The sequence below is a fragment of the Littorina saxatilis genome, linkage group LG14, assembly GCF_037325665.1.
Source record: "Littorina saxatilis isolate snail1 linkage group LG14, US_GU_Lsax_2.0, whole genome shotgun sequence".
Taxonomy (NCBI): domain Eukaryota; kingdom Metazoa; phylum Mollusca; class Gastropoda; order Littorinimorpha; family Littorinidae; genus Littorina; species Littorina saxatilis.
Window position 1 is genome coordinate 12,862,560 of NC_090258.1, and position 16,249 is coordinate 12,878,808.

Consider the following 16,249-nt stretch of genomic DNA (forward strand, 5'->3'; position numbering starts at 1 on the left):
CAGAGGGGAGGGAAACAGACGCCCTCGAAGTAAACTGGTCGCGTCTGAACCTATGCTTTCCCCCCGTTTCATCTCTTGGGAAAGGTTCTCAGGAAGGCGGAGCGGGGACAGCCTTGCTTGGTGTTGGTGGCCCCTTGGTGGCCCAGCCAACATTGGTTCCCCGTCCTCCTTCGCCTCGCAGACGGCCCTCCATTCTTTCTAGGTCGCTGCGCCGTTCTGGCTCCTCAGACGCTACTTTAGGCTTTGTCCAAAAGGCCCACAGGGAATCGACCAGCACTGTTTATGCGTCACACTGGTCAGCTTGGACAAAGTGGTGCTCGGAGAATGGAGTTACTGCTACTTCACCTCGCTCTATGCATGTAGCAAATCATCTCTCGTGTTTGGCTGCTCAGGGCTTGGCTCCTTCTTTTTTGAGAGTCAGGCGCTCAGCCATTTCTTCTACTCTGAAGCAATTAGGGCATAGCATTAACCTGGGCGGTGTAATTGCTAGTGTTCTTAAGGGGGCAGCGATTGGTTTTACGAAGGCTAAGTCCCCTCTTCCCGCGTGGGACTTATTTTTTGGTACTCAAGTTTCTAGCCTCTTCGGATTTCGAACCTTTAGCTTCAGCTTAGCTAACTTGACTCGTAAAGCCTTGTTCCTCGTTTTGTTAGCCTCTGCCAGTGGAGGCGGTGAGGTGCACGCTCTTTCAGGCCTGGCTAAGGATATTTCTTTTGAGAGCTATGGCTCTTTTGTTTTAAGATTTCGGCCGAAGTTCCTTGCCAAAACCAAAAACAAGGTCTGTCCTCCTCTGTTATTCGCATTCCTCCTTTAAGTAGGATTCTTGCGTCTGGTGACCCTGATATGGTCAATTGTCCTGTTCGTACTCTTACCAGCTACTTATCCCGTACCACGCCCATTAGGTCTAGGGACCATAAACTGCTCTTCATCTCAGTTGACACTGAAAGGAGCAAGGACTTGTCGCGGGTCACTTTGGTAAGATGGGTCTCTACGCTTATTAAACAAGCGTATGCGTGGTGGCACAGACAAGTTGGGATTGGGCATTCTGTCCTTCCTATGAAGTTGTCAAGGACTCATGAAGCCAGAGCCTGGGCTACTTCTCTGGCAGTCCTCCGCTCAGGCGTGCTGGCAGAGGTCTTAGGCGCTGCCTACTGGAAATCGCAGGGTGTTTTCATCAACTTTTACCTGCGAGATGTGGCCAGCACTCGTCATGGTGGCAGTAGCTCCCTACCAGCCATTGTCGGCTGGACAAGTGGAATTTTGTTTCCCCACCTCCTTCATTAGCATTCTGCTTGATGTGAGTTGGGATAAGAATGTAATTTAATTGAAAATTTTCATCTAAATTTTAATTTGATTATATACTTACCCAACTCAAAATACTAGCAGGAGTGGAGCCCAATATTTCAAATATTCATACATATGCTGTGCTAGTCATTGGTTGGCAATTTCTCAAATTCTTAAATTCTCATTAGAGATAGTAGGAAATCGCATGTCGTTTTCAGTTCAAACTAGAAGTTCGAATTGAAGCCCTTCTTAACCAGCCGGTCTGTTTCTTTATCTTTTCTTTTTTATACTTTTTATTCATTTATTTATTTTTACCGATTTGAATGAATTTATTTTGTTTTTCTTTCAGTATTGTGCCAATGTGAAAGTAGTGGATCACGAAGGACGGAACGCTCTGTGGTACGCACGAACCTCGGGCTCCGTGGAATGCACCGACCTCCTGGCAGCAGCAGGGTGCCCCGACACAGCTACGTTACCACGGAGACGAGGCAGTTTACAGCCCAGCAAGAATGATGTCTTCGACAAGCTACCTGCTAGCGTCATTTAGAATTGCTTTGTTGTTGTCTTCTTGTGTGCGTGTGTGAATGTGTGTGTGATGAAGCAGTATTTGAATGTTAAACTTTTTTGGAAGCTGTGAGTACGTTTTTTTCTGGTCTTCGGTTCTGGTGGAAGGCACTGTTATGTGTTTTGAGAATATGGAGCAAGGTTTTGATTTTCTTTCGTCTTCGATTTTCTGCACGGAAGGAACTTGTTGGACATTGAGAGAGTTTGAGGTGAATAGATTTGACATTTAGTTTTGTTGAAGAGACTTGACATACTGTTCGAAAGGATTTGTCATCGTTAGTGTCTGCACCTATATTTGCGAAAGAAATATTTCTTTGATAGTGTCTGCTGCTTGGGTAGATCAACATAGAAATTAAGATTTGTTCAGCTGGCTTAGTGGGCATTATCTTTAATATGTCGCTGAGAGGAGAAATGAAAGTGTATTCACTGCTGCACCGATGTTGAAAGTAAATGCTGAGTTTTCGTACATCTCAAAACATATAAACTGATATGCTGTTGAGAAGAGTACTGTTGGCAGTGGGTTGCATGCAGAGACAACAATTCTACAGGTTTTGTAGTATTTTTGATCTGAATCTTTGCAGAGAAAAGCTTGGCTGTTTACAGTATACAGGGAACAGTGTTTGACTGAAGGTTCTTGCCAGAACTTGTCAAAGTTTGTTTGTTTGTTTGTTTGACATAGTTCAAATAGAGCAAGAGTCACAAGAAACCTATGCTCTTGAAGAGTGGGTCTAAGATCTCACAGCAGTTTTCAGTTTGTTTCGTTTTGAGCGAGACCTGCTTTCTCAGCTTTCGTAACTATGGTGGAATGATAAAAAAAAGCCACGAGGAACTGAAAAATTGTGGTTCTACTTCTCTGGCACCGAGAAAGATAAATCACTTGAGTTGTTCGGTTTATTTGGAGTGCCCCCTGCAATTTTGACTACAGTTTATTTGGAGTGCGGCCTGAAATTTTGACTTGTCAGCCAGGTGCGTGTTGAAGTACAGATGCAAGGGAGACTGTTTCAGATGACTGCTGTGCTGTTGTTGATTTTTCTGTGTCACTTACAAAGTAGAGAAAGTTGCAACATGCTTTGTGCCTGAGGAGAAGAGTGAGTGAGTGTTTGGTATTTCGCTTTGTCCCTGTTTGTAAATCTTGTGACATAGATTTGAAAAGTGAGAGAGCTGTTTTGTGATGCATGGAATGAAACTTGTTACACACCAGTGAAAAAGCTGGGGTCAGTTTCATGAGGTCTGCTCAGCACAGGTAAGGTCCGGTCCTTCTCGTGTAACTTATGAGGGTTTCATGTCTACCACCACAAATCTGTCTAGGCTTTCATGTGAACTAAGAGCACCATTTCACTTTGACACATACCAATAATCAACAGCGTGCCGCGTTCTGTGTAGAGTGTGAATGTCTGTAGCTGATTGATGTAGGTGTCTCTTACGAAATTAATTCAACAAAAAGGACCGGCACGGTTGGCCTAGTGGTAAGGCGTCCGCCCCGTGATCGGGAGGTCGTGGGTTCGAACCCCGGCCGGGTCATACCTAAGACTTTAAAATTGGCAATCTAGTGGCTGCTCCGTCTGGCGTCTGTCTGGCATTATGGGGTTAGTGCTAGGACTGGTTGGTCCGGTGTCAGAATAATGTGACTGGGTGAGACACGAAGCCTGTGCTGCGACTTCTGTCTTGTGTGTGGCGCACGTTATATGTCAAAGCAGCACCGCCCTGATATGGCCCTTCGTGGTCGGCTGGGCGTTAAGCAAACAAACAAACAAAAATTCAACAAAACATTCAACAAAACATTCAACAAAACATTCAACAAAACATTCCCACTCTGCACAGAAAGCAGCCAGACTGTCGAATGTTGGTATGTGTTGAAGTGGGAGGATGCTCGTATTCCATGTAAAAGGGTAGACAGATCTGTGAAGGTGAACGTTATTCGTTATACAAGAAGGAAGATACTTTTTGACTTTAGTTTGCATTAAGAAAATAGCTCTCAGATTTTTGGGATGTTAATGCAAAACAAAAGTTGCAGCGCTAAGCAAGTCCATTGAATGTGCCCCTGGTCTGTTTTTGAGCCTCTGTAGTATTTTAAGAAGTGCAGCTTGTTTTACGTTTGTCTCATATATATGAGGAAAAAAACTTGTTGGCAGTAGTATTAGTTAGTCATTTGTGCTCATGTGAAAAGACAATAGATTTTGTTCTGTTTAATTGTTCAGTGTTTCTTTGGTTGTTTACTAATGACCTGTTTGAGAAAAGTAGATTTTCTGTTTTGTTGGTTGGTTGGTTTAACCAAGACTTAATGGCGAAGAGTAGATTTTCTGTGGGGTTGATTTGGTTACCAAGACTGATTTGCGAGATCAGACTGGGTTGTTTGTTTGGTTGGTTGGTTTACCAAAACTGGTTTGAGAAGAGTAAATTTTGTTGATGGGTTGGTTACCAAGACAGAGCATAAGTGTTGAGAGAGCTTTCTTGGTGTGTTGTTGGACCCCCCCGCGGGTTAGGGGGAAGAATTTACCCGATGCTCCCCAGCATGTCATAAGAGGCGACTAACGGATTCTCCTTTTACCCTTGTTAAGTGTTTCTTGTATAGAATATAGTCAATGTTTGTAAAGATTTTAGTCAAGCAGTATGTAAGAAATGTTAAGTCCTTTGTACTGGAAACTTGCATTCTCCCAGTAAGGTCATATATTGTACTACGTTGCAAGCCCCTGGAGCAAATTTTTGATTAGTGCTTTTGTGAACAAGAAACAATTAACAAGTGGCTCTATCCCATCCCCCCCCCCCCCCCCCCCCCCCCCCTTTCCCCGTCGCGATATAACCTTCGTGGTTGAAAACGACGTTTAAACACCAAATAAAGAAAGAAAGAAAGAAAGTGTTGGAATGTTTCCTCGGGTATTACAACGTGAGTGGAAATTGTGTGCTGGTAGTCAAGGTCATTTCTTTTTAACTGATATGAGATGTACTTAGTTCCACAAACAGGTTCAGTGATGCATGAGTGTGAAGAGGAGACTGTCTCGATAGGTTAACTACACACAGTTTAGTTTTTTTCATCTGTAGAAAGATTTTTCAAAATAATCAGCCTGTAAATTATGCTGATGGAAATTATGGCTTTCAACAAAGTTTTTTCCAGTCATTGATTGAGAACTACCCGTCAGTCCATTCATTTCCGTAATTAGTTTGAGTTACTCTCAAGCGTCTTGGCTCTCTTCGTCATGAAATACAACTTATTTGATACAAATTTCCTGTTGTTTTGGTACACAATTTTTTCTCGATTATTACTTATTTTTTCACAACTATGTTTTTTTTCTTTTAGCAAGTTAGATGTCCGCATAATTGCAATAACTGTAACGTTGGGTTTGTTTACATTAGCTCTCTTCTGTAGCCCTTCACTTAATCACATGACAAAATACATGTACTCTACAATGATTTAGTTTGGTGAATTTGATTGTTTTGCATTTTGGGGATAGCTTTCCTCTGATGATCTCTTGAACAAACATAATTGTGAATGTGACCATTTTTAGAGAATTTTATTTTATTGTTTATTTTTTTAAAGGAGAAAGCATGTTCTGCTTCGGTTGGTTTATGTCGCTCAATTTTTTTAAAGTACAATTGGCAGTTACATTTGAACATGCATTGCATTTCTTGTTCAATTTCGTTTTTGTCTTGTTGGACGTTCTGGTCACATCATTGTGCATGGTTTCATGACTTTGAAATAGCTTTTAATCACACAAGACTTAATACAAACCGTACCTTACTGTTTCAGTTTAGGGTTTTCCCGCAGTGGGGCACTGCGGTTATGAAATTAAAAGCCCCTCCTGTTTTTGGAATCGCAGGAGCTTTCTAGTTTGCTGTTAGGTAGATTTTTGGTTCCTCTTTCCTGTCATGCTCTCTTTTTCTTCATGAATTCTTTTCTTTTTTCTGCCTTCTTGCTCATTCACCTGTATTTTTTCCAAAAATCTCTTCTCTTGCCGCTTGTCTCGCGATTCATGTATAGTTTAATCTGTTAGTGTTCTGATGTAAGTCCAGCAGTAGATAGGTTAAGCCTATTTTAACATACTGGAAACTGGTAATCTTCCAGTAGGTATTAATTTAGTTTTACTAAAGCCTGCTGGGACACAAGTAATGGGTTAGTGCATTTGTAAACAGGAATCGCTTGACAAGTGGCCCCCTTCATCCCCCCCTTCCTCGTCCTGATATGGCTCTGCGTAGTCGGCTGGACGTTAAGCAACAAATAAACAAACAAACAAAGTTTAGGGTTTGGGGGTTGTTTTGTTTTGACTTTGTAATCATGATTTGCAACAATGATAGGAAAAGAAGAACTTGAAGCAAAGTTAGATTTGTCTTTAGAGGATATTTTATAAAACGCAGATGCATAGCTGCCAACCCTCCTGGATTTTCCGGGAATCTCCCGAATTTGACAACTTCTCCCTGCTCATATTCAAGACTAAACGGTCCCCCTGGACCCCTGGCTCCTGGATTTTGACTTCAGAAGGTTGGCAGCTATGCAGATGGTTCTGTCGCCTGTTCTGAAGCTTGTAATATTATTGATCTCACCTTCACAATTTGCAGCTCATCCACCACAGTTTAAGAAATGTGGTGCATAAAAGCATGATGATTTATTTGCACATTGGTAGGTGCTTTTTCTGCTCTCATCTTTGTGAAAATATGTTATTTGGACTCTTTGCAGCTTGGACCTATTTAAGTCAGTGTGTTTTTGCAACACTGTCTGCAAAAGTGCTCCATGTTGTTCAATGGTTGGAAGTTTCGCGTCAGTGCGGTATACAGAGAGAGTTTGCCATGGATACGAGTCTGGGCAAGTTTGCTGTGTTTCAAGGGAAAGTAGTGACTCTTTTTTTAGTCAGTAGTAAACAGTAGGGTATTGGTCTGTGGCAGACATGTGTGATAGGCCTCTTGGTTTTGTAGATGTTTTGTTGGTGGAAGATTTGCTTCTCCCTTGCCCTTACACACCCCTTTTCTTCCTTCCAATACTATCCCCAGTTTTGTGTGCTATTAACTTCTGGTCGATTTGGCATATGCAGGGTATGTGTTTACTGGGGAAGATTGTTTAAACAAAAACTTTGGACACTGAACACACATGTCGAGAAGTACAAAATGGAAGAACTGTCAACCTAGTACTTTCATGATGCCAAGTGTTTGTGTGTGTAGATCTGTGATTACCTAAAATCGCAGTTGATTATCGGAGGTAGGCAGAGTATTGTTTGCAAATAAACATTGACAAATCAAGTGTCAGATATTGCGAGGAGTCATGTGAGATACTAACGTGAATATTGATTTGGGTCTATTTAATCATTGTGGAATGGTGATTTTCATAGCCTTTTTTTTGGTCAAAAACTTGTTCATGTTTTTCTATGAGAAAATGCTTACGACACTGGTTCATTTTCCCGCAGTGGGGCACTGCGGTTATGAAATTAAAGGCCCCTCCTGTTTTTGGAACCGCAGGAGCTTTCTAGTTTGCTGTTAGGTAGATTTTTGGTTCCTCTTTCCTGTCATGCTCTCTTTTTCTTCATGAATTCTTTTCTTTTTTCTGCCTTCTTGCTCATTCACCTGTATTTTTTCCAAAAATCTCTTCTCTTGCCGCTTGTCTCGTGATTCATGTATAGTTTAATCTGTTAGTGTTCTGATGTAAGTCCAGCAGTAGATAGGTTAAGCCTATTTTAACATACTGGAAACTGGTAATCTTCCAGTAGGTATTAATTTAGTTTTACTAAAGCCTGCTGGGACACAAGTAATGGGTTAGTGCATTTGTAAACAGGAATCGCTTGACAAGTGGCCCCCTTCATCCCCCCCTTCCTCGTCCTGATATGGCTCTGCGTAGTCGGCTGGACGTTAAGCAACAAATAAACTGGTTCATTTGCATCATTATCATTCTGATTTACCTCAACCAAAATGTTCCTCTTTGCGGATCTTGCCAAACTGAACACGTAGATTTTCCCCATAAGTGTTTTAGAGGTTATGATTAGGAACAATTGATTGGATCACAAATTTCGAAGTCCCTGAACGGTAACTACTTGTTCAAATGTTTGTAGTTCAGCGTTGATGCCAGCCTTTCAACCCGTCTGCCAATACCCTCTGACCCTGTCCCTTGCACCCACTAGTTTCTGTGTCTGTTTCATCTTTGATGGACTACTTCAGAATTGTATCCATCTTTTCCTTCCATATTTGAATCTTCTACTTGTCCCATACCTCTGCTTGCAAGTCTTGTGTTGTGATTTCAGTTGCATGTTGGAAAAAAATGTGTGTGTCCTATTCCCATTGTTTTCTCTTCCTTGGCTAGGTCCATGCAGGCATTAGCTAATTATCTTCCCATTGCAGCTTTTGCTATTTGTGCAGGAATCAAGCTTTGTCTCAATGAGATAACACTGTCATTTTAGATGGTGATTTTTGTCTGATAGGCTTTTCTCTTCGGTGTGGGTAAGCCACTTGTCTTGTCTTTGATGTCGGGAAGTTAGTCATAAGAAGGCGAGTGACTCTTTAAGTTAATTGTCTAGAAGGCAGCACTTTCGTTTTTGTTGGTTAATTTGTTTGTTTTGTGATCGGCTGCTTACACTTACAGTCAGGATCTGATCTTGTATGCTTTCATGACTTTTGCAGTGTCTTGTATCATTAAGATGTTGCTTTTTTGTGTGAGAATGAGCTGTGCTAAGTGAGATTTGAATTCTTGGTGTAGATGTCTAGAGTTCTATTGTGAAAATAGTAGTTGACTACAAAGTTTCTTGGGTTCTTTTTTAACTGGTTTTTTTTTCTGCAACATACCTGTGCGTGGCCTAGCTTTTGTGCTTTGGCATCTATGCATGTATGTGTGAGTCTTGGAGGGAGAAGAGAGAGAGTGTGTGTGTGTGTGTGTGTATGTGTGTGTGTGTGTGTGTGTGTGTGTGTGTGTGTGTGTGTGTGTGTGTGTGTGTGTGTGTGTGAGAGGGATGGAGGGAGAAGAGAGAGTGTGTGTGTGTGTGTGTGTGTGGAGTGTGTAGTGTGTGTGTGTGTGTGTGTGTGTGTGTGTGTGTGTGTGTGTGTGTGTGTGTGTGTGTGTGTGTGTGTGTGTGTGTGAGATGGAGGGATGAAGGGGGAAGCATGTAAACAAAGGAGGGCAGAGAATGTGAGTAAGCGTGAAACAACTACACATCATCTAAGAGAAATTGCATCCAAACAAGAGAAGACTATTCTCCAATGTTGAATGTTTCATGATAAATGTGCTCTTGTCTTGTTCATCTGTTTCATCTTCTGCTGCAGTGTTTTTCTCCGTATTAGTCGTTTCGTCGTTGATTAGAAGTGGATTTGACTACAGTTTTCTGTCATGTTCCTAGATCTCACAGTGAATTGTGAAAAGAATTGTAGTTTTTTTCTGTCATCTTTGAAAATTGCTTGCCATTTGAAAAGAAAAAAGTAATGTGCGTGATGGGTTTTGGAAGTTCATGTATTGAATGAATTTACCCTTAAAGATTTGAATGTGTGCGTGCGTAAAAAGAAAACGTGAGAGAGGGTGGATTGTCTTTCGATTTGTAAAATTTAAATAATGAAGAAAAATATATAAGAAAACTGTGCTTTGCTAGTCAATAATTGAGCTTTCAGTGTGTGCTTATTTGTGTGTTTTGTTGTTGTTATTTTTTTGTTCACATTTGCTTGCTTGCTTTTGTACGAGACTTTTTGTTAATGTCGGTTTATTTAGATTACGTTGGGGAACAAGATGTGTTTTTCCTGTCCCTACGAAATGTAACGGGATGGTTGTATGAAGTCTGTACTTTTTACAAGTTTTGGTTTTTTGTAAGGTAGAGAACATTTTTTTGTTGCCAAGATTGTGCTGAACTTAAGAAAGATGCATGCATGAGTGATGTATATTGGTGCAATTATTTATTGAATGTTTTTGTATTGGTCATTTGTCTTGCTCTTGTATGAATATTTAGGTACTGTTTTTTTAGAAGACATCTATTGTTATATTGGATTTTGTTTTTACGTCAGCTGAATAGAGGACTTTAAGCCAATGAGCGGCACTAGAATGATCAAAATGAAACATGGAAAATACATGGAGTAACTTAGTTTTCTGGGTAGTTATTGAAATGACTTATATAAAGAAATGAAAAAATTGCGAAAACTAAAGGACATAGATTGCCGTTGCTATGGAAACTGGCATACACAGCGCCATATTGAATTTCTAGGAAACGGTTTTACAGCAACATCATTCATCAGAAATGCTTAATATTTGGCACAAAGATACACAAGACTTTTATCTACAATCATATAGAACGATATATTGACAAAAAACTACAGATGAATTTAAATTAATTTTTGAAATAAAAATTAATGAATATGCAGTTAGAAATTCATTAATCCTTATTACAAAAATTAACTTAAATTCAACTGTAGTCTTCAGTCAAAATATCGTTCTATATGATTGCAGATACAAGTCATGTGTATCCTTGTGCCAAATATTATGCACGTCTGATGTATGATGTTGCTGTAAAACCGTTTCCTAGAAATCCAATATGGCGGCTGTTTCCATAGCGACGGCAGTCTGTATCCATTAGTATTTAATTTTTTCCCATTTATTTGTATAAGTCTCTTCAATAACTACCCAGAAAACTAGGTTATTCCATGTATTCTCCAAGTTTAATTTTACTGCCGCTCATTGCCTTAATAGTGGTTCCAATTCTCCTGAATTGGAACAGGTCAGTTAGTCACCCCTCCAGATTTGTTTGTTTGTCATTTGTTGCTTGTTAACAGATATTTCTGTTTTCATCAAGGGTTTCTTTTTTTAAATGCAGGGGGGGTCGGATTTGAATGTTATGCAGCAAAACATTTTACATGACATGAGATAACATAAGTAGACATGCAGAAGTACATGATGTTTATAATCATTTCAGCTCCGTGAGGGCATTAGTTTTTTGTAATCTTCATATGAATTCATAGAATAGATTTAGCTTATATCATAAAGATAAATAAACAGTCTTCGGTCAATACTAAAGAAGCATTTAAATATTCAAAGTAGCAGTAACAAAGATAGAAAAGTTACAAAAATACATTATAATTGATGCGCGGAACTAATCCTTGTCATTTGTTTATGGAATGGAAGGACTTTCTGTGTGTGATGTTTATATATATATACTTGTAAGAAGTACTTGTAGTTGAGGTATTTATATATAAGTACTTGTAGTTGAGGTATTTATATATATATATATGTGTTTGATTGTTAATATCAGATTCATATTAATGTATTCCCATGAAGAAATTCAGTGTGATGAACTAATTAATAAAACTACATATCAGTAGTTGAACTCTAAATAAGCGGTACTCGAAACTGATTCAAAGAAAATGCCTAGGAAAGTTGATGAATATAATTTCAAGACCCAGAACTTTTAAAGGTATAGCCGCTACATCATTAAAATAATAATTTAGTTTTCAAAAGTAACTGTATTTTAAGGACTTGCAACGCATTTTGCTTATAAGGCGCAACCCCTACTTCTTACATGAAACAAATCCACAGCTTATGCCATGCTGGTGTCCCAAGCAAAACTTAAATACCAAGGGGAAGAGGGAAGTGGTTAACAGGATACATTGAATAGTATTCCTTATATTTAAAAAAAAAAAAAAAAGGCCCTGATGTGTTAAAAAAAAAATTCGGATTTCTGAATTGAGTTATTTATGTGAAAAAAGTATGAAAGGGAATCTAGCAAGTATTTTAGAACCTGTTTGTCCTAAACTGAATTTTCCCAAAAAGGAAAGGGAAGCTCTCGACTCAAGTTATGACAATTTATGGTAATTGTGATAACTAAGAAGTGATAGGGTTGGTTAAATGACCGTTTATTTTAACCTAGAAGTGAGGGTTTCACTGGAGAGGTCTTTGATATAGAGAGTCTGGGGTGGAAGTAGGTGTCCTTATGACAAACGATATTTGAAAGATATGTTTGTAACTATCTGAATGTCTGCCAAAAAATGAGATTGTGTTTCAGTGCGTGTGTGTGAGAGACGGAGAGAGAGAGTGCGCGCATGGTTGTTTATGCTTGTGATTGTTTTAAAAGAAGGCTGTTCAGCTGGAGAGAAAGAAAGGTTTTGTTTTGGTCCATGTTTTTAAGGAGCGAGGTGGACAGTTGTTACAGTTATTCACTCACCCGTATTTCAGTGCAATGAAACGTGTTGTATCACACCCATATATTACCCTACATCTCAGTCAGCGTGTACATATACATTACCATAAATTACCATATTTTATCATCAATCACACATCATGATGTCGTCATGGCATCCTTTTTAATCAACAGCATCACTTTGTACATTTCTGTGAATAGCTCATTCAAAGGTGAAGACCTGTACAAATTTCCTCTGTCTTTGGAAATTCATTTGTTAGTAGCTGGTTGGTTTTTGTAGATGCCATGATTAATTTGTTCCTTTTGGGTTTTTGTGACTTGTCCCGAAGATAAGATATGTGTCGGAAAAGTAGTGGAATCTGTGTGTCAGTGAGAAAAAAAAAGAGAAAGACACAAACTTTGTGAACACATGTGTGTGTTGATTTTTTTTCTGGAATTTTAATCCATGGCCTACGTGTCTGCTCGTAGCGTCTTGCATGTCAACATAACTGTTAAATAAAGACTGAAAACAGTTCTTTTGCGAGATATTTGATGTTGATACGCATGGTTTGTGTGAGTGTGTGTTTGCGTGTGTGTGTATGTATGTGTTTGTGTGTGTGTGACCGCATGGAGGCCTCATTAACAATACTCTCATCTTGGGTTTATCTGTGTAGGGGATGCCTAGAGAAGGTGTTTGTACCATACTGATACACTTTTAGAGCAACGCACTTCACAATATCCCTGAATAAAAGACTTTAAACAGCGAACGAGAAGAAGACTTTAAAGGCACAGTCAGCCTCCTAGATCGTGCCACGACAGCTGTACTCTCGAACTGTGCTGAACACTTTGCACAAGAATAGCAAAAATTGAAGTGTGCGCTTTTGATGGTCATACAGGGTTTTCTTCCTGCAAGAATGACTGGAGCAATGCTCACAAGTGTGCTGAACATTCATATCTACACACCTGTGCCTACTGGGGTTTACATTACTCTTGTCAGCAAAAGTATTTTTGCATCGAACGCAAGATTACGTCTTAATGTTTAGATGCAGATAGTTTGTGCGTGCGAATGCGCTGCCTCTCTAAATCCATTGAGGCAGATCTTTAATACAAAACTACTCTTTTCTTCGTGGTGTAGTCTCCTGTGTCTTGTTATAGCTCTGGTGCTACCGTAGCTCTTTCCACAATGCTGGCAACGATGTTTATGTTTTGGTTGCGGCCGCCCAGGGTTTGAAGTCAGTGGCAGACCCTTACTTGTGCTCGAGGCAACGTCTACCTCCCTGCTGACATCAATAAAACTGTCCAGGGTAACATCTGACACCTCCATCAGTTGAGAAAAGCCATCAAAACGCGGGAAATATGGCCACTGAAATACTAAACAACGAAAAGAGAAATGCTCATTTCAGCCAAGAAGGGGGACCAGCGCGTAACATTTTCAGTAGACATTGGGCACCAGCGCGGAACACATGGGGTGCAGGCATGGGAATTGAAAATTGTAAAAAAGGCGGAAAATTTATAACTGAAGACGCAAAGCGTCAATTCGACGGCGCGAAGCGCCTAGCCTTACTAGGGGGGTCCGGGGGCATGCCCCCCCGGAAATTTTGTTTCTCCAAAGAACCCAGATGGTGCAATCTGGTGTCATCTGAGCTCCAAGTTTGCCATTAAATTCTGTTTTTAGAATCAGAGTTTTTAGTACAAAAATGTACCAAATTTTGCTTACATGTATTATATATGGTTTAAGTTTGTAAAAAAATTTATCTGTTGAGACAAACAGGAAAATGTAACTTGTAACACAATCTGTGCAATCTGGTTTACTTTCAAACATAATAGTTGAATAACTGAGGCGGGCGGTAGCAGTGCGTGAACAAAGTACGGAAAGTTTTCGCGGGCTTTTGCGCAAAGGCCAAAGTAACCGGTGCTTTTTTTGTGTGCCTCCCCCCTTTATTTTTTCGGCGGACACTTGCATTTTCGGCGGAACAAAAAAAAAATTCGGCGGAAATCCGCCATTCGGCGGACAATTCCCATGCCTGGGGGTGACCAGCGCGTGAAAAAATTCGACTGACATGTGCCTCAACAACTTAAAGCATGGAAGTGAAAATGCATCAGCATAACCGAGAGAAACTATAGAATAAATAGATGATAAAAAAACGTCATAAAATGCTACCGTAGCTCAAAAAGCGACATTCCGCGAGTATCTCAAGTCGGTGCGGGTCACATAATAAACCTCGTCAGATAAAAAAAAATATTTAAAACAGAGAGAAAAAGTACTGAGGTTAGCCCTAACAAAATCCATTTCCAGATCTTAGTTTTCTACAATGTGAAGTGAAATGAAAGTTTTACGCCCTCACGGCAAAGCCATTAGGGGCATGTTACACGGGAAAACCCGGCTTTGTATGAAAATAAAAAAATAAAAATGCGGGGGAGGGGGGGGGGGATGTAGACAGCTGGCTGCCGGCTGCTAGAGGAGACCTGAAATGGGCTTGGGACCTGGTTGGGTCGTCTTGGGTCAGTGCTGAAATGGTTACTTTTTTGGCTGTTGGCCGAACGGACACCCGGGCTTCATATTTTTGCATGCATGTATTCGTGTTTCCCAGGCCTGAGGCTTTCGCTGTGACCCTGGGATCTTTATCGTGCGCATGCGTGCACACGGGGGTGTTCGGACATCGAGGAGAGTCTGCACAAAGTTGACTCTGGGACACACATCCCGCGCCGAACTTGGGGGTTGAACCCACGCGGATAGTAACAACCGGTTTTAAAGCCAGCGCCTCTACCGACTGGGCAAACTTCCCCCCCCCCCCCCCAATTTGTTGGGGTCAAGAAGTTCCATGGAGGGCGGGGGGTATGGAGTAACACATAGTGTTTTGCTCAGAACATTCCCACCCATGCAGAGCCGCGCTATGGGTACGCATTACCGTGAAGCTGGCAGTCAGTGCTACCAAATGTCGTCTGTGTCTACCACTCGGTGGTGACTTAATGTGGGTCTATGTAAGCAGATGCCAGCGCAAGCAATCTGATGCAGAGTCAGGAGGCGGTTTGGTACAAGAGAACCTTAGAGGCCACAGCCTCGGCCGTCTAAGGGATCTGTGTGTCTGGAGGCACATTTGGTTTCTGAGGTTCAAGCGGAGCTGTTGCCCTGCTCCCAAGTTCCCGTGTCTGGAGGCGTTTTTGGTATGGTAGCAAACCTGTAGGTTGGGGCCTCTACCTTTCAGGATGCCAGGACTACAAAATGTGTGTCTTGGAACACATTTAGCTTAGGATTCCAGAAGTGGATCTGTGCTGTGCTGGGTCTGCTGCAAGCACACTAGAACCAGCTCGCAACAGTTGAGGTGAACAAATTGGTGACCAAGACCATCATCGGTTTCTCTCCGAGTGATGGGTGTGGGCGGAGAAAGTCTCCCAGACTGAGAGCATTCTCCCTTCTGTAGCGGATGAGACTAGACATCTCTTCCTTGAGAGTGTCACAACCTTCAAACACGGGTGTGAGGTGTCCAGTCTTGCCACACTGACAGACTACCTTGTCCCAGTAGATGCGGCTGCTGACCGTGCGCAAGCGACGCAACAGGCTCATGGGTCTCGGGGGGAGTGGGAGGTGGTGCCCTTTCCATCCTCTCTCTTCACATGTTTGTGACAGTGTCTGCTCTCTTTCCTCTCTTTTTAGCTTGGCTAGCAGCAGTTTGGCTTCCTGGCAGGAGAGCCGAATGTCTGTCACTGGCATGGTTGACATAGCCGCTGCTTTTGCTGCTCTGTCCGCCATTTCATTTCCCCGGATTCCTGTGTGGGATGGCAGCCACATGAGGGAAAAGTCTGTTCCTTTTGTCATAATTTGGTGGGCTAAGAAATGAATTTCAGTTTGCATCTCTCCTCTGTTCTTGGTGCCATGTGCAAGTGCTTGCAACGAGGATTTTGAGTCCGTAAGGATGCCCACCCCCAGGGGTGGGGTTGGCAGATCGTTTATCAGTGTGCAGGCCATGTAGATAGCAAATAACTCTGCAGAGAAGATGCTGATCCCCTTGTTTAGCTTGTATTTTCGTGTTATATCAAGTCCAGAAATCGACAAGGCACACCCAGCCTCCCCTGACTGCAGGATCGAACCATCTGTGAAGACCTGTAGGTGGCTTTTAAATCGTTGATCGATCTTTTCTTTTGCAACTGTGGCTAGCAGCAATGGGTCCTCTGCCTTTTTGAGGCCGTCTCCATAGTCTATGATCAGATTTGGGGCTTCAAGCAGCCATGGAGGGTAAGGAAGAGTACCACCTGTGACCAGCTTTTCCTTGGACAGGCCACTCTGTTCCCATATGCCCTTCACATGGTTGTATATTGGGAGCACTGTTTGGTATGTATGAGTCTT

The 16,249-nt window shown here is 41.4% G+C and overlaps 1 protein-coding gene across 5 annotated transcripts in view; it reads left to right on the forward strand.

Annotated features, from left to right (window-relative positions):
• LOC138947137 (centaurin-gamma-1A-like) overlaps positions 1-8,557 on the forward strand; it is a 61,890-nt gene extending 53,333 nt beyond the window's left edge. For all 5 annotated transcript variants that reach the window (XM_070318586.1, XM_070318587.1, XM_070318588.1 and 2 more), the window contains one exon: positions 1,632-8,557. In XM_070318586.1, the coding sequence (XP_070174687.1) occupies positions 1,632-1,829 (198 nt within the window). In that variant the 3' untranslated portion in view covers positions 1,830-8,557. The remainder of the gene's footprint in view (positions 1-1,631) is intronic.
• Positions 8,558-16,249: the final 7,692 nt, after the last annotated feature.